At 35.0% G+C, this 24,745-nt stretch overlaps 1 protein-coding gene across 4 annotated transcripts in view; it reads left to right on the forward strand.

Moving 5' to 3' along the window:
- Positions 1-335: 335 nt before the first annotated feature.
- LOC132315872 (inositol hexakisphosphate and diphosphoinositol-pentakisphosphate kinase VIP2-like) overlaps positions 336-24,745 on the forward strand; it is a 50,157-nt gene continuing 25,747 nt past the window's right edge. The window contains exons 1-12 of one of the 4 annotated variants that reach the window (XM_059814289.1): positions 336-1,463; positions 2,864-3,034; positions 3,185-3,244; positions 3,554-3,600; positions 4,970-5,053; positions 8,439-8,502; positions 12,745-12,898; positions 15,039-15,109; positions 17,017-17,121; positions 18,757-18,849; positions 21,485-21,559; positions 22,233-22,318. In XM_059814289.1, the coding sequence (XP_059670272.1) occupies positions 2,933-3,034; positions 3,185-3,244; positions 3,554-3,600; positions 4,970-5,053; positions 8,439-8,502; positions 12,745-12,898; positions 15,039-15,109; positions 17,017-17,121; positions 18,757-18,849; positions 21,485-21,559; positions 22,233-22,318 (941 nt within the window). In that variant the 5' untranslated portion in view covers positions 336-1,463; positions 2,864-2,932. Of the gene's footprint in view, positions 1,464-2,113; positions 3,035-3,184; positions 3,245-3,553; positions 3,601-4,969; positions 5,054-8,438; positions 8,503-12,744; positions 12,899-15,038; positions 15,110-17,016; positions 17,122-18,756; positions 18,850-21,484; positions 21,560-22,232; positions 22,319-24,745 lie in introns of those variants that run through there. The other 3 variants (XM_059814288.1, XM_059814291.1, XM_059814290.1) reach the window with 3 other exon arrangements.

Genomic DNA, 24,745 nt, shown 5'->3' on the forward strand with positions numbered 1-24,745 from the left:
ATTCTTTGGACTTTGTATCTCTACACATTATACAAATTTGTTGGGATCCTTGCTACCATACAAATTGGCGCATACCCTCTATCTTTTTTTCTTTTTCTTTGCTCCCTTTGCTTGCTTTTTTCCGAGGGAAGAAGATGAACAGTGACATATGAGTATAAGGCTGTGTTTGGGTTGAGAGAAATTAAGTTTAGGTGATGTTTGGGATAAAAAGATCATTTTACATGGCCTATATTTATACTTACTAATTTATTCAATTGAAGTAAAAATATCATTCTCTTTTCACCACATAGGGACTTATTTGCAACCAATTGATAGTATAAGAGTTTTTTTTTTTATCATACAGGACTAATATGCATTATATCCACACAGAGAGAATTTTTTGCACTTAACCCCTTCAATATATTTTTTTGAGATTCAAAGTACAGTACAGTTGATGGCCAGACATTTTGATTTCATCCTTATCTCTAAATTATCATTTTATGTCCTCACTTTCACACCGACCGTATCCCCACCTCACTATCTGAACGGCGGCAGGGAAGCGGCGGCGGCATAGAGCTTTGAAGAAACCACCGGCGATAATGATGAACTTGGAAGACGCCGTTTGGGCTAATTTTCCGGCGATAATGAACTTACTGGCTGTGGACAAAGATCTGACGGGCTACTGCCCGGTGAGCCGCCCTCTTGAGCCGTCGGAGGACTCAGCGAAGTCAACGATTTTGCGGAGAGAAATTAAGCAATCATCGGCATGGTTGTTGATTTTTCTGATCGATTGAACTACTTGCTTTGAGATTGGAGGAGGTAGTTTGGAGGGATGAGTGGTCAGATTCCGGCGGCTGATCGGGTCAGAGGTGGATGAGACGGTGGAGGGTGAGGTTGGGGACGAAGTCGGTGGTGTCGAGGATCTGCATGGTGGCGGGACAGGTGTTGTGACTGGAGTTTGGTTGATGGGTAGGGTTCGTAGGTGACGCCGGTGAGGATGAAGAAGTTTGGTTAATGGGTTGGTTTCTTTGGATCTGTAGTTTGGTTGATAGGTTGGTTGATGGGTTGGGTTCTTTGAATCTGTTGATGGATAGGTGTTGTGGCCGGAGTTTGGTTGATGAGAGCTTGCCGCGGGAATTTGGTTGATGGTTTAGGTCTGTAGGTGACGCCGGTAAGGATGAAGAAGTTTGGTTGATGGGTTGGGTCTGTAGGTGACGCCGCCGGAGTTGAATTGGTTGAACGGTTCGTAGGTAACGCTGGTTAGGATGAGAGCTAGGGAGTCTGGGTTTGTTGTTGATGTGGGTCTTCTTGGGTTTGTGGTTGTTGTCTCTGGTTTGCTAGGCTAGAGGTGAAAGAAAATGGTGCCCACCATGATGTTGATGGTGGTGACACAGTGTGATTGGTGTCACCGGGATGGGTCTGTGCAGAGAGACATTGGAGAGGAGAGAGAAGATGGCTGATGAAGTACTCCGTATTTGGCTAAGGTGGATATTCCTTTCTCTCTCCTGTTGGGTAGTTTGGTCACACAAATAGTCAACACAAAGATAGCATAGTATATAACAGCTCAAAAGTATTTTATGGGCAGTCAATCGTGGACTGTCGTTGTCCAACTCTCCCCTGTAAATGCTCAAGCATTAAATTGATGAGCAAGTAATTACTTTTAACAAGTCTAAAACGACGCTATTCTTAGCCACCAAAATTGACCCCAAAGACTTTTTGCATAACGGGAAACTTTATGGTTCACTCTTCTTACTTTTTACTATATCTTTTACGAAGTGGGAAAAAGAATGGTTATCATTTGGCAGTGGATCATGATGTTTAAAGATTTCTTTTACTTTTCTTTTTGGTTGGTAAGTCTTTTTTGACCTTACCGGACTTAACCCTTCATGTTCTACCTTATAAAAGAATATAAAAATATTATTGGATAACAATTTAAAAAATGTTTATATTTGACTCGTTTAAAATTAGCTAGTTTGAATTCGGCCATTTGACTTTTACACACACATATATGTATTAATAAAATTCTTTATAAAAAATGTTTAGAACTTTTTGTAAAATTAAGAAAATGAGGGAATGAAATACGAACACACCTACTTAAAAAAATTACACTCTCTTCTAACTAAATTATTGAATAATATTTAAATAATTTTTTTTGATTTAAAGTTACATAATTAATGTAAAATTATTGAGAGTGACGAGGAGAGGATCCAAATTATATTTCTCATGTGAATAATAGATTTTATTTTTTACAGAAAAAATTTGAATAAGATAAAATTTGATTAGTTAAATCAATAATATCCCACTGATCCCTACTACTTGTAATTGGACAGTGCCTGATGACACAATGTTTAGGTATGACCTTGGTGCGACCTAAATAAAATATCTCTTAAAGACAATGAAAGTGACAAAGGCAGCTTTATTACCAAAGTTACCAATGTAAAGCCAAATCATATTGAACCTTTCCACGTCCAAGGACCAACCTTTGTTTTTTTTTTTTTTTTTTTTTCTTTTTTCGTTTAGTCTTTCCCGGACCATCTTTATAAATGCATATTCCAGAATCCAATATTTTTTTCTCCAAACACGCCCTCATTTGTTTACATATATATAATCTCTCGCCTCTCTCTCGCCTCATCTTTTCGCCATTTTTCTTTATCTTTCCTTCACCTCGTGACTCACTCTCTCTTCCCCTAAAAGCTCTCAAAAGCAAGCGAAAACGTCGCGTCACGGATTTGCTTATCTGCTCTGAGTCCTTGGCGCGATTCTTGCAGCTCTCGACATTATTTGCGGTTCTTTTTGTTACATAATCAACGAACTTTCTTTGATTTGTATGTGTATGGTATATACATATATATATTTGTGTCTGTATTTTGTTGAATTTGCGCAGAGAAGGTGAGCTTACAAAGCGTAATTCTAGAGAGAGAAAGTAATTTTTGATTCTGCTAAGTGAGGGAAAATGGGGAGAGATAGAAAGAAGGAGGTGGAGGAGGAAACTGTGACTAAAAAGATAACGATTGGTGTATGTGTAATGGAAAAGAAGGTGAAATGCGGCTCCGAGGTTCTGTTCTTGTTACTCGAATTACATATGATCGAAAAACAGAGCATACGTAAATAGTACTATATTGTATAGGCTACTGTTTGTAGCTTTTCATTGTTATATAATGGCTGATTTGTTAATATTTTTTTTTTTTTCCAAATAATTTATCAGGCGTTTTCAGCTCCGATGGGAGAGATTTTGGAGAGATTACAGTCATTTGGTGAATTTGAGGTATTGAATCTCTATTGCGAGTTTGTAGGACTACGATACTGTTTACTGAAGCAATGAATAATAAATTTGAATTTTGGTGATTAGAAACGAGGATTCATGTGAAATCAATCAACTTGCTTTCAATGCATTATAATTAATTATTATTATTATTATTATTATTATTTTTTTAATTTATATATTATTAAAATATACAACTTACCGAATTCACATCTTGAAGGATTTGTTATGAAGAGTTTGTTGCTGGAGGTGTATGCATGTTCTGTTCTATCTCGTGAAATCTCTGATATTCTATAATCTGTATTGTTGTAGATTGTGCATTTTGGCGACAAGGTTATTGTTGGGGAACCAATAGAGAGGTAGATTCCCATATACTTGGCTAAACTGTATTATGTGCCGGTGTACAATGTCGTTTGTTTATGTTTCATGTTGTATAATGTTGCTCACATGCATTATTCTTAGTGTGCTTTATATTGGAAATGTTGATATAAAATTTATTGTGGTCCTGTGCTGTATGTTTTTAATATTGGATTGCAATGTGATTATTGAGGTTCGACGAATTAAATTGTACTTGCCAATTTTTATGACAGATTGGTACTTGGTAGTATGTTTTCACTGTTGTATTGTGGTTTTCCAACATTAATTGGTGGAGTTTAATCCTAGCTGTTGATATCTAGGTCTCGATTATGGGAAGGGAGACTTAGATGTACTTGTTTGTAGAGAAGCTGTCCTGTCCTGTTTATAGAGCTCAGAATTTTCATTATCATGAAAATGATTGATCAAATTCTATTGAGTCTAACATATTGTAGTTAAAAATTTCAGTTATTTTTCCGGAGTTTATTTATATCTCATGGATAATACTTAATTGCATGCAATGAAGTTATGATGTATCTTTACTATCCTTTGTTCATATATTTGGCTTGGGCACATGCTGTTATATTTGCAGTTAACAGATGAAGGATTAATTTCGTGCTCCATGAGGTTCGCTTGGACTAGATGTGGGACGGGGGTACCATATTGGTAAATCCTAGCGTAGTTAGTTCAGTTTGACATTGGAGTGTTTGAACACTCCATGGGGTTTTTCTTTTTTACTTTTAAGAAACTTGGTTGGAGCATAACATGATTGTTCCAAATGAAGAACTGGAAAGCTCATCATCCTACCAGCCTTGGTTGTTATTTATCTAGTGTATGTGCTCTCTATTTAGAGATAGTAATGAAATAAAAATTCTGAATAAGTCCAGTGAACTATAATTGCACAAGTTATTGAGGTTTCTAGTGTAGATCACAAAATTGAACTTGTTAGCAATGTATATTCTTCATTATATATATATATATATAAAAAAAATATTTTCGTGAAGTTAACAGAATGAAGAGTTTAACAGTAATACTAATAGACTATAAAGGATTAGTCAACTTAAGAGTGTAAACTGTGTAATCTCTTTCTTGTAATACAGGACAGGACCAGATTGCATTTTTCTTTACAATGTTGTAATACATAAAATATTGCAGATACTACCATGCTTTATGAACCCTGAGAATTTAGATTTAGTGTCACTTACCGAGAAAAAGACTACTTAGGTTAATTATGAAAAAAAAAGAGACCATTTAGGTTCATCCATTCATGTTATTAGTTTCAGCTATCTTTCTGGGGTAGGCATCCTTATAATGTAACAATGTAATTAGTTATCTGCTAGATGACTTATCTTTTTCTCATTGTAATTTCTTCAGCTGGCCAATATGCGATTGCTTAATTGCATTCCACTCTTCAGGCTATCCTCTTGAAAAGGCTGAAGCTTATGCTGCATTAAGAAAGTAAGTATTTTTAGAACTTTTTATGTGGATTATTATGTCAAAACAATGATGTTTTTCTATTGTAATTTGTATGTAGATGAAGTGGCTTTTCTAAGATACTAGGACTCCATATATAAGTGACACTTGGAGATTTTAATACAATTAATAAATATATCAAATTTGTTTTTTCAAGGTTGTACTATGGATAAAGGTGACATATGTGTATATATTAATAATAATATTAGAAATTTGATAACAAGCATTATCATAAGCATGTACATGTACCTAAAGTTAATTGAGATATAATACACAATTATAAGGTACATATAATCAGTTTACATATCATGAAAGAATGACTTTCCGAAAAAGTTCAATTTTTTACCAAATCGATTATTTTATATCTGGTTCCACAGATTTTGATATGTGGATCTTGGTCATGTTATAAAATCTTGAAGATCTTGCGGAATCTAATGAGTTAATGATTGTGGCAGGACTTCACAAAATTGAAATGCTAAATTTGAGAGTGGAGTTTAATGGGAGAAAAATATTTACGGGGTGAAAGTTGCCTTCTGTAGTTAAAGATATTTGCTGAAGATCATGGTAGTGTCAATTTAATAGATATTTGCTGAAGATCATGGTAGTGTCAGTTTAATAGATTAGAGGAACAAGGTGAGAAGAAGAAGAAACAGGGCTGAGCTGAAGAAATTTTGTTTCTTAATTTTTATTATTTTTTGGTCTTTTATAGTAAGTTGGGAAAAGAGGAAATCAGTTGCCAAAGTATCTGAATCATGGTATGAGCTTGAACATCTTGTTAACACAAGGGTGGCTAGCATTGCATATATAAGTGGTGCAAAAACCTTTAATAAATTCGAGTTATTTCTCTGTCAAATTAAATGAAAATTAACTACTACACTTTTTGTTTTTGTATTTGTTTTAAATATTTGGTAATCTGACTTTATATTTGGGCTAATCATCTCGGAAATCCATGTCGACAACAGTCTTTGCTCCCTCTAGACTGCTGCAATAACCTATCTCAGAATGTCAGAACTGCCACTTTCAGTACCACTATTCCTTCCACCACAACCATCAATGCTATGGGCACACCACTACTGTCCTCATGCCACCCCGAGGTCACTGATGTGTGTTCAATGTTACCACTCGCAATAGTACAAATCTTTGTAGGATAGGACTGTATAGAGGGTGTCGATCCCACAGGGAGATGAGTCTTCTTTGTTTTGTTTCTAACTAATCCAATTCTTTTTGGTTTAAAAGTAACTGATTTGATTTGATTGATTGGTTGTCATGAACATAAAGTAAAATTAAACTTAAATTAAAGTTAAAGAGATTAGAGGGAGAAGGTCGGGCTTTGACTTCACCACGAACCTTGTACTATGGTCAATTGTTCAACTTTGGGATTTCAACAATTTATATTTTAAATGAATTAAACTCAATAATATTCGTTTAATTCGGTTTTAAAGAAAGATGTTTTATAAATTTCAATTAATTATAACCTATCTGCGGTTAGCATGGACTATTCGCCTACCTACTTCTAACTACTTTAATTAATTTTGCAGTATAATCCATCTTTCCTAAGCATAGACTATGAAAATATTCATTTATAAAAAATATTGGAACACCATTGCATGATCTCCATTCTTATGTCTGATAGGCCTCCACCAGATATCATCCAATAAGAATGGGTTGAGAATAATTAATGAATACCTAAATTTAAGACAAGGTATTAAATATTAAAAAACTATTTAAAACATTAAAATCCAAATTGAGTTGACTCAATTGCTCAGAATCATACAATAAAAAATATACAATTTATTGAAATTCCCAAAGTTAAAACAATCAAACCATAGTATTTAGATCGGGTTACATTAGTGCCCTAAGAGAGGAATTAGCTATTCATGGCGACGCAGAATATCATCTGTGTTGTTGTGGTCTTCATCGTCACGGATGGCACTTCTCTTCTCAGGATCTTCACCTTCTAAGGTTATGGAAACCCTAAAAGCCGCCATTACAATATGAGAATTCTAAAATAATACGAGAGAAAAAGGACAATTCTTCTGTGGCCTTGTGCCTTCTTTTATAGAAGAATTAAGGTTCTGGCGGACTTTTAGGTCTTCTGACCCCCATCTTGAGTGAAATCAGACTTAAAAAGGATAAATCCCGTAACTTATAATTCCAATCTGTCATGGATGGCTCGAGCTTTTAGAAGCAGAGCTCGAGCTTTTTGGCAGGGGCTCGAGCTTTGGAAGCAATAAAGCTCGAGCTTTCTTGAACATGGCTCGAGCTTCATAGAATAGTGTCGATATTCACTTTTGGACTTAGTTAAATTTCTTCAACTATTTTCCGAAGCGTCTTTTCGATCAACACTTAGAATATTTTTGGATTTTCTTCCTTTTAACAGTGCTCGAGCTTTAGGTGCAAAGCTCGAGCTTTTGGCTTAGGGCTCGAGCTCTGAGTGATAGTGCTCGATCCCTTGAGGTCTGGCACGAGGTACTGGGAGCATGGCTTTCTCTGAAATCAACTCTTCAAATTCCAATGCCTTAGGCTCGAGCAACCTTAGGTAAGGCTCGAGCACCCTTAAGTATAGCTCGAGCTCTGGAGGTCAAAGCTTGAGCTTTGATGCCTTAGTTGAATTTCTTGTTTTCCTGTGGAGCTCGAGTCCTAGAACTGAGGCTCGAGCTTTGGCACTTGGATTACTCCAAACTTCACCATTTTGACTCTCGGCTTGCTTTGAATGACCGGCAACGGTTCTGTAAGCTTCGATATCAGTCCTTTCATCATAAAGTCTCGGTTTTAAACGTTTCTTTGGGAAAGTACCTATAAACATGAAATAAACATAAATCAATCTAACAATGGATAGAAGTATCACTTTAGGTCTTAACATGCGTATATTTAGGGGCTCGAATATGCAATATTCAGCGCTCATCAGTCACCACCATTACAAATGCAACTTCAACTTTCTTGACATTTTTCCCTTCTAATACGTGGATTCCATATGTTGATTCTTAAGTTTTCAGATATAAAGTTTCAATGTTAAGAAATCCACATAACAAATGCATCTTGAGTTTTGACATTAAAGTGATCACTAACATGATTTGTATTAGCTTACAGCTGTAAGTAGCTTTGCTGATAAGAATAGGTGGCATCTGTATTTACCCTTTGAAAGTATAAACTCACTTTAGAAATTCAGTCACAGGTATCAAAAGATATCGAAAAGGGGGTATTCTGAAAAAGGGAAGAATGTGGGACAGGAGCTCCTGTTTTGTGTTATTGTTAATTATAATGTGTTCATACTAAAATCATGGAAGGCTGCTTAAGCCTTAAACCTTGTTTTTCAGTAACTAAACAAAGGACCAGTTACTAATAACGCTGAATGTGTTACATGTTTCAGGCCTTTCCTTGTGAATGAATTGGAACAACAACACCTTCTTCATGATCGAAGGAAGGTATATGAGGTAGGCTTCTTAATCTTTCATCATGTTTACTGTAATATTTCATCCTTGTTTTTACAGCAGTTTCTGGTGAATTATCCAACATATGACTCAACTTTCAATGCTCAAATTATCTTTCATTTCTTCTTGAAGCAATGGCCACTTGAATTTTTACCTTGAAAGAGCTAATCTTTTTTTTGATAAGTACCTTGATAGAGCTAATCAAGCTTTTGATCCATTAAGAAGCATTGAATTGGGCTTGTCCTTTTCTCATTAGCAACATTTGTCATGGAATAGGACAGTAAATACCAAAGGAAAGTACTTATCAAAAAAAAAATACCAAAGGAAAGTCAATTGCTTAAGAAAGCGTCTTGGTTTTTAGTATTTTTATTTTATTTTATATTATTTGGTGGCATCTTAGCGTTGGGGAGACTTGCCATTTGTTTTTTAGAAGTTCAGGTGTGATGTTCCACATTGTTTGGGGGGAGAAGTTGCTAGCACTTATAAGAGGAGATGCCTCTTACCCGTGTACACGTTTTAAAACCGTTGCCGCCAAGATGGCTCACAAAGAACAACATTTGCATAGTGTGAGGCGATTCATTATTTGGTGGCATCTTAGCGTTGGGGAGACTTGCCATTTGTTTTTTAGAAGTTCAAGTGTGACATCCCACATTGTCTCAGGGAGAAGTTGCTGGCACTTATAAAGAGGGGTTGCCTCCTACCTATATATACACGTTTTAAAAACTTTTGCTGCCAAGAGGGCACATAGCGGATAATATTTGCATAGGGTGAAGCTGGTCCCGACACATTCTATAGGCCAATCCCTAGTTGGAATATGGGGGCAGCGTGCACAAGCAGGGTCATGCCAGCTAGAACGTTAGGTCCCAGGATGAGGTAATTTTGATGTTCCACATGAGGGGAGAAGTTGTTAGCACTTATAAGGAGGGATGCCTCATACTTGAGTAGACACGCTTTTAAAACATAAGCACCAAGAGGGCACAAAAGTGCACAATATCTGAAACAACGTGAGATAGGTCCTGACATCGTGCATTCATGGAAACGGGAGAGTTTAACATGTGGAGTAGAATAGTGGTGTTTCTTCTTCTCAGTTGTCTATGGATTGATGTATAGTATGATGTTTCATACCATGTATTTGTTTATTTACTTTTTTTGTTTCCTTCCTTTTATGGAGGGTGTGTGTCTAGTCCATGGAATCGAAATTAAATTGACATGGGTAATTTAGTCGATTAGATGCTTTTAATTTGGTTAAAGTTTAAGCCTTTGTATATCTTATCAATGGCTGTCCTTAGGTGTTGCCTGTAAATCTGATTCATATTTTGGCTGTTCTCATTGATAAGTTCAATTGATGCCTCAATCTTGGAGGAATAAGGTTTTGTCTGGTTATCATTGTCTGCAAAGCACTCATAAGGGAGTGACTTTCGTGCTTGTTTGAAGAGTTGGATAGGCTATGGCAAGATGATGCCGGTTTTTGTAGATAAGAAAGCAATGATTTGCATCATTCTACGGTCACGACCTTCCAATAGGTGTTTAATCTATTGATGATGTTAAATGATTAAGTTGCACCATTCTTTATTAACTTAATCTTTTAGAGTAGCTATTTTTAACTTGGTATCAGACATATCATTGGAAACATTCTTTATGATTATAGACCTTTCACGTGCTTCCATGGTCCATTTATGAGGGGGAGTCTGGTGGCACATGAGGGAGCGCGGTGTTGATATAAATGACAAAGTTTCAACTCTTACCTCTCTTTGTTAACTCAAGCTCTTAGAGTATCCACTTGATAACAATATCCGTGGGGATGTTTTGAAAGACGGTTGATCCATCAAGACGTGGAATGGTGTAGGATTAATTTTGGACAGAGTGGAGGTGTGGAAGCCCTTTTCATATTATCTCAGAGGATGGAGAGGTCTATGTGGCTCATTACAAATTTGAAATGTTGGTTCCTTTGTTGTGCTGACATAGTTATATACTTTTATAAGCATGAATGATCGGGGAATTGATGATATTCCAAGTCTAATTGTACTTTTTGCTGCATTGATATGGAGGAGGGTAAAAGGTCAACTCTCGAAAGTTAAAATCTGCAGTAGCTTTGTCCGTTAGGTCTTTATTCTCTGCTGTCTTTCCTTCCTTAGAAGGCCCTTTACCTGTTAGACGTTTTTTATGTCCTCAAATCACTTATTACATTCTTTGTGTTGGCAGCCACTCATGATAGATTGTTCATGGCCAACAATGGTAAACTTAGCGGGTTGGTGTTGAATTATAGTTCTCAAATCACATTTGTGTTTTGATGAGCAATTGGTGCTTTCCGTAGTTTGTTGTAGGTTCATTTCTACATTCCAATTGGGTTTTTCCTCTTCTTTATGGTTATATTGAGTCTTTGGGCCTCCCTCCACAACTTTTTGTGGTTAATTTGTTGAGGGTGTTGGTCCTGTTGGTATTATTTTTGGGAGTAATTATATACGAGCTGACTCACCATGCATACTGACTAAAATGAAACCATTGCAAATAGTCATGAGGGAAATCATGATGTCATATTTTCCTTTTTTCTCTGATTCCCTTCATTCAATGTAAACCTTTTGCCTCTAGGGTTGCTTAAAATATCATTTTCCTAGTTTTGAAGGTTGGTTCTTTCGCAATTGTTTGGCGCTTTCGAATATATTTTTTAAGGATTGAGTTTAGATCTAATGGTGGTCTGAGATAGAGTGAAAGTTGGATTTCCATTGGCAATTTCAAAAGGATTACTTTAAGTGAGTTAAGAAGGGATTTTAGCACTATGAGTGGGAGGACATTGTTGTCGAGTAGCCCTGGTATGCTTGTTAATTTTTTTTTGGTGATATGCATTTGAAGAAGTCCCTGGGTTGTATTTTTCCATTGAGGGTCTGTTGCCCATTCAATTGTTTGCTCTCTTCTCAATGGAATTTATTTATTTTGCACAAAAGTATGGTGTGGAATGACCTGAAACTTTATTCTCAGAAAGGTTGATGAGAGCATATTAGGTCATTTGCTTGTTCTATGATGCGTCAGAGGCTCAAGAAAGTAAAATTTTAAAGAAAGAGAGAATATTGAAATGGGCGTGTTGATATTGTCATTCCCGCCTCCATATTATTATCCAGATCTCTTTTTAATTGGTATTCAATATGGGGGAATTTATTAAGGTAGTGAGGTCTAGGATCTTAGCTAGCTTTGAGTTATTATTATTGTTATTTTTGATAGATGTTTATTATGATATCTAAAAATCTTCACGGGCTTTAAGTGAAGACCATTGCTAGACTTCAGCTAGATTATCTTTTCTTGAATTTTATGTGAGAGGCATCTTAGTTTCACTTTTATAATGGGCTTTGTGATATGTGGGCTTCTTTTTTAGTTTCTGTGAGATTTGAATAGGTTTTATGGGCTTAAAAAGGTCCAAATTTACTTGTCTTGCAAGTTTGCTCGACTTGGCTTCCTAGTTCATTAACTTGATCTCTATGTAGGGGATGTTCTAACACTTTCATGATGATGTGAATGAAGAAATGAATAAAAGATGATGTGAATGAAGAAATGAATAAAAGATGTTCTAACACTTTCATGATTATGTGAATGAAGAAATGATTAAACTTTCTAAAATATAATACTAACACTGCTACTGTGTGATGCACCTGAGGACCTATGTTTGGTTGCCTTTGTCTTCATTTACCTAGAATATTTTAGTCTCATGATGTGTGATGCCTATAACCTATCCCACTTTCCTTTATTCTTTCTCTATTCTATCATCTTTTACCCATATACTCCCCCCGTCCCAATTTAAGTGTCGCTTATGGGGAGTAGTAATTTTTAAGGGAACATGTGGGACATGCATTGTCTCACTGAAAAATTACTAACTTGCCCTTTTAAGTTTTGAATATTTAAGTTTGAAATTTTAAATTTAAAGGACATATATGGAAAGATGTAAAATATATTGTTTGAAAAAGGAAAGTGGACACTTATTTTGGGACAAACAAAAAAGGAAAACATGACACTTATTTTGGGACGGAGGGAGTATTTCACAACCTTTGTATTGAGATGTAATCCACTCTTGATCAGTTGATCTCTTAGCCCACAGTTCATCCATGACAATCATAATCCACATTGTAAGAAGTCGTTTTAAACGATTTTTCTTTCCTTATATTTTTCACTCAGCATAAAATGTTGCTATGAACTTAGTAATTAAATTTTAGATATTAATGCATCTTTTTTGTAATTTGGGGTGGGGGGGGATTCTAGCGTCTTGAAATGTACAGTATTCCTGTTCCGAGATATGCCCTTGTAAATAGGGAAGTGCCATATGAAGAGCTGGATTATTTTCTCGAGGAAGAAGATTTTGTTGAGGTTCATGGAAATCGTTTTTGGAAGCCTTTTGTGGAGAAGCCTGTTCATGGTAAGCTCTTTCTTTAATTTTTACCATTAAGCCTGCCTCATTTAGTTTTATTTTCTATTTTTAAAGTTGCTTTTCTTATCATTGATACTTGGGTCAAGTAACTTGATGCAGTCCCTTGTTGAATGTGTTTTTGATTAATAATTAAGTAATAAACTAATTATTGGGCTGTACACATTTTTGGACTACAAGCATCTAGAAAGTGTCCTGCATTACTGCTGTCCTGGATATTATTTTAATCATGTTGGACATGTCCTTTTGGTTGTTGAGGCGGGATTTTTGATTAAAGTACCAAACAGTGTATAACTAAGTTATTGAGAATAAGGGACTACTTAGGAAAAAAAAGGAGAGAGTGAAAGTTTTGAGAGAGAGAATTTAGATTAGGAGAAACTTACACAGTCACACCTAAAGAAAAGATGCATCACACTTCACAAATAATTTGTTTTAAAGGATTCTTTATTCCATGTTCCGACATAAAGCCAATACATCCTTTATACAGAGGTGTAAGGACTACAATCAGGAGCCAAGGAAAAATTTCTATTTCTTATCTCTCTCTCTCTCTGTCTCTCTCTAACGGAGATTCTCATCCCTTCCATGGCAGGACTAATCCCTTTGGCTACCCTCAATCATTAAACGATGGTTTTTGAGTAAGTCCAAATTGGAGGTTTAATGTCTCTGGAGTCAAACACAAGTAAAACACCAAACCCGACTTGAAAATTTTAAGTAGGCCAAAAACCAAATGCACAGCATGACCACGTACGTTACTGTACAAGAGAAATTATCTAAGTACCTCTTAACACACACACACAATAAAACACAAAACTATAAAAAATAAAAACAACAATATAGCAATTAATTTCCTAGGATAGTTATCTTCTTTGGAATCTCGCAAAATACTACATTAGCCCTTCAATTTCGATTTCCCCTTTCCTTAATAGTACTTTCCGAACTTTCCATACGTGTTATTTGCATTAGTTTCTTCATGAAATACATTATTTTTGGCATTAAATCATTGTTGAAGTATACATATATTTACACAATGACACAATAGGTTATATTGTCTTCACGATTACCTACACTATTATAGGCTTCAGTGTGAGTTTTTTATTCTCCAGTATGTGATTTCTTAGAAGAAATTTCTAGTAGTTTGGATTGATGATAGAAGTTCCTGATATAGAATTGTGATCTCCGTTTATTAATAATTAGATAATAGCATGGTTAATGGAATTGGTTTCATGTGTTATGAGTGATAAGGTATTAAGGTCTCATGCTTAATTTTTTTTAAAAAAATTTATTTCAAATAATTTTCATTACTATGGACAATAGTATTTGATTTTTTTTTTTTTGATAAGTAAGACAATAGTATTTGAATTTATTAAAGATGTGCCAATTATGTTATAAGAAAGATCTTTTCGTTTAGAAGTATCTTTAAACTACATTGCTTTCCTAATTCTGCTTTGTATTATATTTTTATTTAGTAGAACAATGTTAACGTTATTGACGTTTATGGAAAAAAGAAGCAGTATGAGGTAATCACCCGTAACTTGTATTTATCACTGAATTTATACACCTGTTTTCTGGAACACAAGAAATTTATAATTCTTAATTGTTTTCCCTACAGAATTTGTTGGGACTTCTCGTGAATTTTTCTTGATCTTGTGGTTCATCCACATTAAATTCAAAACTGTAAATAGCATTGAAATTTTATGGTATTACTGGTCTTCTGGAAAGCCAAGAATTTCCAGTGATTCTATTGGAACCTAAGAAATTCTACTGATTCTTATGCTTGAGTTGCATTTTTTTTCCCGGCAAGTACTTAGCTTGAATTTTTGGTAGAATTGAATTCATTATTTATATTTCTATTTTATTTTATTTTATTTTATTTTTTATCAATAGTGTAGTTTCTCTGTCTCTCTTCCTTCCCTACTCCTATAGTCCTATCCCTTCAAGCCAAGAAGTTGTCATTAGCTCTAATATCAACTTGAATGCAACTGGAGATGAATTAGTTAAGGAAATGTTGCCTGATTATACATTTACACGTTCTGATTTCTAACAATTTTTGTATTTACATTTTCATTAAATTTTGAATGACACTTCATTAATGTGCGCTGGTAACAAATCTTGGTCTATGTTTTTTGTAAAGGGGATGACCACAGTATTATGATATACTACCCAAGTTCAGCTGGTGGGGGCATGAAAGAATTATTTCGGAAGGTTAGAACTTTAATCTGATCTTTTTGTTGGTTCTAGATTCAGAATTAAACTGCTCATATGTAATCATTTTTTATTTTTATTTTTTATTTTTTATTTTTTTTCTCCTGTGTAGAATGTAATATCATTGGGTCTGTGGGGCTTGGCTGACAATTAGAATGGTTTTAGGGTTACTTAAGTTGGTTTCTTAACATATTCGCCCGAGTTGTGTTTCAAGGCCAGTATGTTTTACAGCTATGGTTTAAACTTTGCTGGCTTTACACATCTATTATTCTAATTAGGTCTACCGTCCTTATAACCAATTCTTCTTATATCCCTTCTGGGATATTCTGATCTAATACCATTTAGCAGTTCTTTTTAATTGAAATGATTCAATACCTATTAAAAGAAGCTAGCATATCATATGACAAATAAGTTTTTTATTTTTTATTTTCCTTCCACACACTAACTGAAAAGCACAGTGATAAGATGAGAAATCCTTTTTGTAGGATGCTTAATAAGAGTGAACAAAGAGAATGGAAAGGCATAACAACACTCCTACATGATCAGCATGTCGCTTTCTACTTTCAATGCTGTAAAATGACCTCTGTATCATATGATCTTTGGCATGATCTGCTGAATAATAGTTGACATGCTATCTCAGCTTACTGGGAACCTCATCACTGCCTTATTTGTGCTACCTTTCTGAGTTTATTTTAGCTGTCATTATTACTAACAACTATTCTTCATTAGAGATTGATTCAGAATCCTTTTCAAGATGAAACACACACACACACAAACATAATAGACAAGAAAATACATTTTACTGAATGAAAAAGCAAGGACAGGGTGAGTTTGTTACATGGACTTGGGTACGTGTGTCGAGTGCGGGCATGTAGAGTGTCAGACAGATCGAATTCCCAAGTAGTACACAGGGACACTGCTAAATATTCGTATTATCTAATATTTTTATTTAATTTTATAGAGTAAAATAATTTCTGTATGTTACATAATGTTTAATATAAACATTTCACTCATTTTGAAGCAATAGTACAATAAGTTGAATCATTTGATAGCTTTTTAGTTGCATTTCCAACCAAAAGTGTCAGATACATATCCCATACCCATGTCCGAGTATAGTTTGTCTGACACAAGTATTTCAACTACTTTTGAAGAGTCCATGTACGATCTTTAAATGGAAGTACAGAATGATGGGAATCTGACGGGAAACCTGCCAATACAAGGTTAACCTCCAAACGCAACCACATCCACACACCCCAAACACTCAAACAAACATGGTTAGAATGTTGGGAGTGTAATAGCACCTCTTTTTGCTGTACTATCTGCCACTACAGCGACCAGTTAAACTCAACAAATTCGGGATTAAACATGGCACATGACCTAGACTAACCCACTAAATAACTAAAATGTATAGGCTAGGTTTGCTTCACCGAATTCAAATTGCGGACTTATCTTTATGCTTTGTTCAAAATAAGTGAGAGAAAGCAGCTGGGTATGAAATTGAGTGCCTGGACATTAGTAGTATTCTTAATTTACCATAACTTAAGAACTTATTCTTCTTGGATGCCCACTGCTGAAGGCATTTTCACGATCAACTTTGATCATTGTTCATTGGGTAATCTAGGATATCTTGATTCTTTAGAGATCTTGGGATGAGACTCTCATGAAATTTGCCTTCCACTCTCATTAGATTGATCAAATTCAGCTTTCACTCTCATTAGAGTTAATGCTTAGCTTTTCAACTTGTGATAAATTCTTTTCTATTAAACATATTCTGTTTTCTATTTGGTAAATTAAATTTCCAAAAGTAATCATTGTTGATGCTATTCTTTTTATAAATCTACAAGTTAACTTCTTATTATACCGCTGTGATTGATTTGATAAATCATATATCTACTTCCTGTTTCCAGGTTGGTAACAGGTCAAGTGAGTTTCATCCCGAGGTGAGAAGAGTGAGACGTGAAGGCTCTTACATATACGAGGAATTTATGCCAACTGGAGGAACAGACGTCAAGGTTGTCTAGTCTATGCTTTTGTAGAGTTAGGTGAATGGATTTATTAGTTTATTATTTTCTTGAGGATGACATGGGTTCTTGTTGAACTCCCAAACAAACCCCCCCCCCCCCCCCCAACAAACACACACACACTCACACTCACACTTTGAAATATATCATCATGATGTTCCTTGCTTTTTCAATGTCGACTCAAATATTTTGCTTACTTGGAAGGAAATGTGTGAGTGTATTTCTTTTGGTGTGTGTGTTTTGTGTGGGGGGGGGGGGGGGGGGGGGGGGGAGAAAGGGAAAAGGAGGGTTTGATAGAGCTTTTCATGGTTGCTAGGAAGGTAAGGCGTCATTAGCCCAATTGGTAAAGAAGTGTAAAAACAAGACACTCTGGATTGTTTCCTGCCTCTATGGGGAAGGGGGTGTTTAATAGGGGTAGGCGTACCGTCATTATGTAGCCCATCAACATTGGAAAAAGAAGAAAAAATGAAGATTTGGTAGGAAGGAGAGGAGTAGAGGATAAGAGGGGTTAATTTTTCCTTCGGCCCCACCAAATCCTTTTCTCTTAAAAGATGGGTGAAAAGGAGGGACAGTGCTCCCTTTTTCTTGACTTTTGTTTTTATATATATATATATATATATTTACTTATCAAAATATATATATATATATATATATATATATATATATATATATATTTGCCTTTTCCCCTTCAAATAACATTCTTCTTTAATATTTTATCATGTAACACCTCTTTCCTTCTTCCTTTCTTTCCTGCTCAACCGGACAAAAAGAAAGAAAGGCTTATTTCCTTCCTAGGGATAACTTTCATCCTTACTTTTGATTTTCCATTCCTCGATTCAAATGGAACATAAGAAATATATAATGGTTGAATTTTCAAGGTTAAGAATGTTATAGTGGCGATTTCCATGAAAAAATTGTCCTGAGATACGGGAGCATGTCATGAATATATGGAACTAAATGAATTTGTTTCAAAGTTGTGCAAATGAAACTTCAAAATTCAATTCCACAAGTCTGAAAAATTAGGTTAAATTAATTTCTTTGCTTTTGGGATGCACAGTTATGTAAGCATATAAGCTTCATTTGGATACCTGTAATCTGTCCCAAAAAAGGGTCAAAAAGTGTAGGATCTCTTGCTATTGTTGCATATAGTAGCAATGATCAACTAGACCCTCTTTCACCCTGTGTTACACTTTCAACATGAAGGACTAATTGGACATATTCTCTTATTTGTAAAAATAATTTGAAGTAGCATAACTACTGACCTACTTGCACTGCTAAATTATTGAACTTATTATGTTTGATACATATTTTCTATATATATATATTGGGGTGGGGATTCATTTTATGAGTAGGCCATCTTTCTCACAGATCAGGTGTTATCTTCTTCTAGGAGTTTTAAGGGGTGTTACGTAATCATTGAAGAATCTAAATTTATCAATTATGGTCTGATTTGATGTTTATTCTCCTGTTGTTCATCTGTTGGTCTTGGAACTTTGGTGTGCTAAATATTAATATTGATGTGCTATTATTATTTTGTACTGTGTAAACTTGTCCTTTTGATATTTTATTTTTGCATATCTAATTTTTTATAAAGAGCTGCTTGGGCTTCTTGTCAAATTATTTTAGGTGTATACAGTTGGCCCTGAGTATGCTCATGCTGAGGCAAGAAAGTCTCCTGTTGTTGATGGTGTTGTTATGAGAAATCCAGATGGGAAAGAAGTAAGTAATCTATGTAACATACTAACATATACTTCTTATTTGGAAGGCTTTATTTGTTGGTTGGTTTTATCTTCATCAGTATATTACTTGAAAGTTGTGATTTGTGGCTACTTCCACTTATCCAGTCTTCATCAATTCATAAAGTATTTAAGATTTTACTTTTTTTTTTTTTAATCTAATCTTTTCATTAAAGCTTTCTATTTATCTGGTTCAGTTAATTTAGTCTTATATCTGAATATCTATCTATCTGTCTCCATGTACTGTACTTGAGTGAGCCTTTTTTTTTTTTTTAATAACTGTTAGTGGCAATTGTTCTATATCTCATCTAAAAAGGGCAAACCCAGTGCACGAGGCTCCCGCCATTGTGGGGACTAGAGAGAGTTAGATGTATGCGGCCTTACCTATGCATGCGGAGAGGCTGTTTCTTTGTTTCAAACCTGTGACCTCTAGGTCACAATGAAGTAACATTATCATTGCGCCAAAGCTCGCCCTCTTCTGTATCTCATCTGTATCTATTATTTGTTATTGTTTCAACAATCTTTCTGTGATCTGTTAATGTGATCTATAAGTTTTTTTGACCATGATTGTCCTTACAAGGCTGCGATCCCTATTGTTATTTATATCATGATAGAGTAATACATCTGTTTTTTGATGGATGGATTGGTGATTTTCAGTTGATTTGATCTTAATCTTATGTAGAATAGCTGATACTTTTCTTGGGATTTAAAATTCTATTTGTCAAAAATTTGATGTATAAATTGAGGTCCCTGATTGCTGAACTGATTTTTTCCGTTATTTTTTTCTTCTTCTTTCTTTCTGATGAGCATCTATAGATATCCTCCTCGCAATTATTTTTTCCCCTGCATTTTCTTTTTAAATGTTACACAGCGTTGACCATCAGACTTGCCTTTGAGTTTTAAAAACAGAAATAGAATGAGTACAAGTGGGTTCTTCTCAATTTCTAATAAAAAATAAAACTGAGTAAAGCTTTGATTTCAATTGGGGAACAACTTCGACAATGCCAGTTAACACCTATGTGGGGGTGATTTGGTTATGGTTGGCACTACAAGGATGAGGGGAAGGTCAAATAGACAGTGACGAATAGATTTGACAGCAATTTAGGCCTTGACGTATCTTAAAGACATGATTCATGTAGCTGAATCCTAAAGATTTCAAATTTTTTTTGTTAATTCAACTAAAATGAGGGCGTACTTGAGTTTTTACTTGCTACGTGACATTTTGCAGATCAATTAAATATTTTTATCTGTTACCACTCATTTTTGTTCATTCCATGTGTAAGATGTTTACAGTAACTTCTCTTGACCTTAATGACATAACATACTGGTTTCTCTAAACAACTTTTGCTGTATGTAGGAATTTCTCTCTTTAGTCAGGTAAGATCAGTTCTTCTTGCTTTCCTGTTGCTAGGTGAATAGCTGAGGATAGTAGGATAGCTAAGGCCTGCTTGTCTTTCCTCTATTGGTTTATCTGATCCGACTCTCTCTGGTTAACTAGTTCTATAGATAGTAGCAATCTATAACCTATCTTTGTAGACAACAGCTTTTGTAGAGGAATTGGTTGTTGCTGAGGAACACATATTTTTTTTCAAAGGTACATATTTATGACATAGGGTTGATTGAGGCGTGGAGAGGTTGCCCTGTGGGGGCTCTCAGTCAGGATGCATGGAGGGCTACGCCGCTTTGTGTGTGGTGGTGTATTTGGCTTGAAAGGAATAGGAGATATTTTGAAGTAAAGGCGATGTCAATTTCGGTGCTTAAATTCTCGATTATTTCCACTCTTTTTTGTTGGGTTTCAGGGAGAGATCATAGATCGTTGGAGGAGATTGTTGATTTTTTGGCCTCTTTGAAGGCTTGAGTCCTTTGTGGCTTTTTGTATTTTTCTTGTGATCCGCTCCCCTTTTGAGCGTTTTTTAATAAAATTTTTATTTATAAAAAAAAAAAAAAATGACATAGGGTTCTGTAATGTCCAACACCTATTCCATATTTTTTGTACATATAGAAGGATCATCTTTTCCAGTTCACTTAATTAGAATATCATCCTTTTTCTCAAGATTAGGTTGCACCTACAAATTGGTGAATTTGGTTTATTAATTTATATTATTTAGGAGAATAAAAACAATGTTTGTCAGATTCACTCCTTATCTCTGCTTGAGAGCTCAGTTATATGTTATATTTTATTTCGTAATTTTTTCCCTGAAGGAGTGTTTATGTGACAAACAACCAAGTATTTTCCATATCGGTCCAATTATCAAATCTATACTAAGTCTCAAACTAGTGAACTGATTTTTGTTTTTTATGCATATATAATTCTCAACTCCTATAAATAGGTTTTATCTTATGAATTATGATATAATCTGAGGCTCACAAAAGTTGAGATAGTTAGGATAAACCATTCCAAAAATGACAAGAAACCAAAGAGAAGTAAATTTGAGATCAGTTTGTGAGCTGAGACGTACAAGCTAAGCATTTTCCATCCATGCATTTATGAAGAAGCAACGAATAGTGATTGGATGTACTAATATTTCTAGTTTCATGGTAATTCTCATTCAGATGGAGTTGAAGCCTGAAATGAATGCCTGTGAAATGAATCTGAAAGTTGTCTCCTCGTTTGGCAGGTTAGATATCCTGTGCTACTTACTCCTACTGAGAAGCAAATGGCAAGGGAGGTCTGTGTTGCGTTTAGGCAAGCAGTAAGTTGTATATAAATATATTTGTTACAATCTCAAGTCAATTTGTGATTTTATCTACTTCAACATACTGGTTGGAATATTATTCTTATTGTTTTTTACTTATCCATCTTCTTTTGCTTGTGCTACCATATTTTTTTGTCCATCCATGCCATTGTGGTTGACTGAATTATTAGTTTTAGTAATATCTTAGGATTTCTTTTGTAACCAGAACCAAAGTCATTGCGTTTCTTTTGTTTCTGACTCAGTGTTTTTTTAACTTTAATTATTGCTGGCGATTTCTGTTTTTAGAATGAAAAATTGTCAATTGGTAAAAGTTTTTGCAGAAATTGCTTTGGCATGTAAACATCCAATGGAATTTGCAGAAACAAATTCTATCTGGATAAATGGAGCTCTGTCATCCTGCACTTGACTTTATACATCCCTGGAATTTGTTTCTGGAAGGCCTTGTTTGCGTGGGGTATTAACAGTCAGATTAAAATTTTATTAGCCTGGTTTTTGTTGTTCAATGTTGCATCATCTTTGTAGAGACCTATCAACACCATTTTTCATTCATTACAGATAGACCGTGACAGCTACACATGATATGCTTCAGTGATGCGCTCGCACATACAAATAATGCACTTTCTATCAAGATTTCATTTTCTTTAATGGTTTGTGTTTCATTTACTTGCAGGTTTGTGGGTTTGATCTCCTGCGTTGTGAGGGGCGTTCATATGTCTGCGATGTGAATGGATGGAGTTTTGTGAAGAACTCATACAAGTAATACTTTTTAGTGCCGCTTTTATCAGTAGAGCTACATAAAATTGCTGTTAGTAAAAAACATGTTAGGTGTTTGATGATCCATTATATGAAGCTGTCACAATTAAAGTGTTTTTTAATTTGTTTGGTAACAATATTGTTTAAAGCACTTCTATTACTAATTTTACAATAATATCCTTTAATAGAGTGTTACTATATTTGATAATAGCATAACTTTATAAAAGATAGGGTGAAATTGTCTTATAAAAAATATAAAGGGATAAAATTGGCTAATGAAAAACAGTTACCTAAAATATGAAACACAGTCCTAAAAGTTACAAATTTTAGCTTCATTCAAAAGCTCTACCGAGCTAAAATTGCTAACCATTAAAAGTGCCTTTAATGGTTACCGAGCACATGTAAATGCAATTTTTAAGTGGTTCTCATATTAGTGTTGCCACGCATAATCTTACCTTCTTCTGCTTCTAAATTTTTGGGGTGTGAATATCATGTTTACCGCAGCAAATTGAAGTCTACATGTTGTGAAGATTCACATCAATTGCACTAGCTGTAGCTCATCACTTGCACTAACTGAGCTACAGCTTCTTGGTTCATCAATAGTATAACTTTGCATTATAGTGCTTATTTTTCCAGTTTCAAATTTAGCTGTGATATAATTATTGAACCTAAAAATTTGACAATTTATCATTTTTAATAGAATGTTTTTACCTTTTATGAAATTCATCTTTCCTCAAACAGAAATTAGGAAGGTACAACATAGGTAAGTTTGTATCATTGTAATTACTGTAAATAATTTGTGCCCTTAACAAAGCAGCCTTTTCCAAAAGAGAAAAAAAGTACCGATCTGTGAATGAAAAACTATATAAGCTGCTTCAAGCTGCAAAATGAAAAGTCTTTATTGCAACAAGAAAATTAAAATATGACTTCTCATAGAAGTAGAACACAGTATAAAGAGAAAATTCTATTTTATGTATAAATTATGGACATGCCCATGTGACACAATTTCTTACTATTGGAAATACATTTATTTCGATTATCCAAAGATGTAGAAGAGCATTCACAATGCCTGACATTTCAATTGTCATAGCTGGTACATGCACTCACTTCTGTTGATTGCAATATTTTTATAACGTTAGGTGGCCCTTCATTTGTCTTTTTTGTTTCTCATCTTTATCCCAAATTCACTTTTCAATATAGAGACTCTGAACCTTCTTCGATTTATTATTTTCTTTTATTTATTAGCATCAAAATATTCACATTAATGGCCTGGCACTTGGACCAAATGGTTGCACTGGATCTGAGAATTGGTTCTTTTTTTTGGTTCAACCTTTGGACCAACTAGATGCATGTGGGAACATGGAGGTTTGTGCCTGTGTGAGTGTGTTTTCTTTGTGCACTCATGCATGCATTTGGTACTAGCATAATATATATTAAGGTAAATTACACTGACACTCCTGAGGTCAAGTGTAATTACATGTGGATGCTATTTTTGGACTGTGATACCTATGACTTCGTCATGTTTGGCGATTGTATCTACGTCTCCCTTGCTGTTAGGGAACTGTTGTGTCAGATGTTTGACACGTTATAAAATTTCTATTTACCGCCCCCCCCCCCCCCCCCCCCCCCCCCAATTGACTTTGAAAAGACATTTTTAACCTTATATATGATGTTAAATGACCAAAGTAAACTGCAAAAGTTTTGTTAGGACAAATATACCCTTTCAGAACATATAAATTATTATTATATTCATATTTTTGTATATTTAACAAAATTTTGTATACCTTTTCCATTAAATATATATTTAGATATTATAAATTTTTTATAAAGTACATAGTAAATACAAATTCAATTTGTAAACTTTAAAAGTAGATTTACAAATTATAAAATGCATAGTAAAACATTTAATATGCAATTATGCACATTAAAAAAATACATAATTGAATATTATATATATATATATATATAAAGACAAAACATTTTTTAGAAGAAGAAAGAAAAAAGAAAAAAAGCAATGTATCAACTTAGCCAAAAAAAGGAGTAAATATTATCAAGGTTTCGGTGAAAGGCATGGAGAGACTGGGACCAATGAGTGGTGGAGAAAAAAAGAAGGGGTGGGGGTGAGTAGTGAAGAGAGAATGGAGGTGGTAAAGGTGCGCGGTTGAGGGAGAGGGAGAAGGGATGGGCGGTGATGGATGGTGAGAGAAAGAGAGAGAGAAGGGGTGGGTAGAGTGGTGGAGGTGGGAGAGGGAGGGAGAGAGAAGGGGTGGGGGTGGGGGGGGTGGAGATAACAGTGGTGTGGGTGGTGATGGACGGTGGAGGGAGAAGGGGGGTGATTGAGAGAGAATGGAGGTGGTGGAGGCAGGTAGTTGTCTTTGACAGAGAAAAGGCATGGGGTGTGCTTGTGGAGTGGTGGAGGTGGGCGGTGGA

This window comes from Cornus florida, unplaced genomic scaffold (assembly GCF_030987335.1).
Source record: "Cornus florida cultivar Cherokee Brave unplaced genomic scaffold, ASM3098733v1 CherokeeBrave_3.0.0_Hap2_Chr07, whole genome shotgun sequence".
NCBI classification, from domain to species: domain Eukaryota; kingdom Viridiplantae; phylum Streptophyta; class Magnoliopsida; order Cornales; family Cornaceae; genus Cornus; species Cornus florida.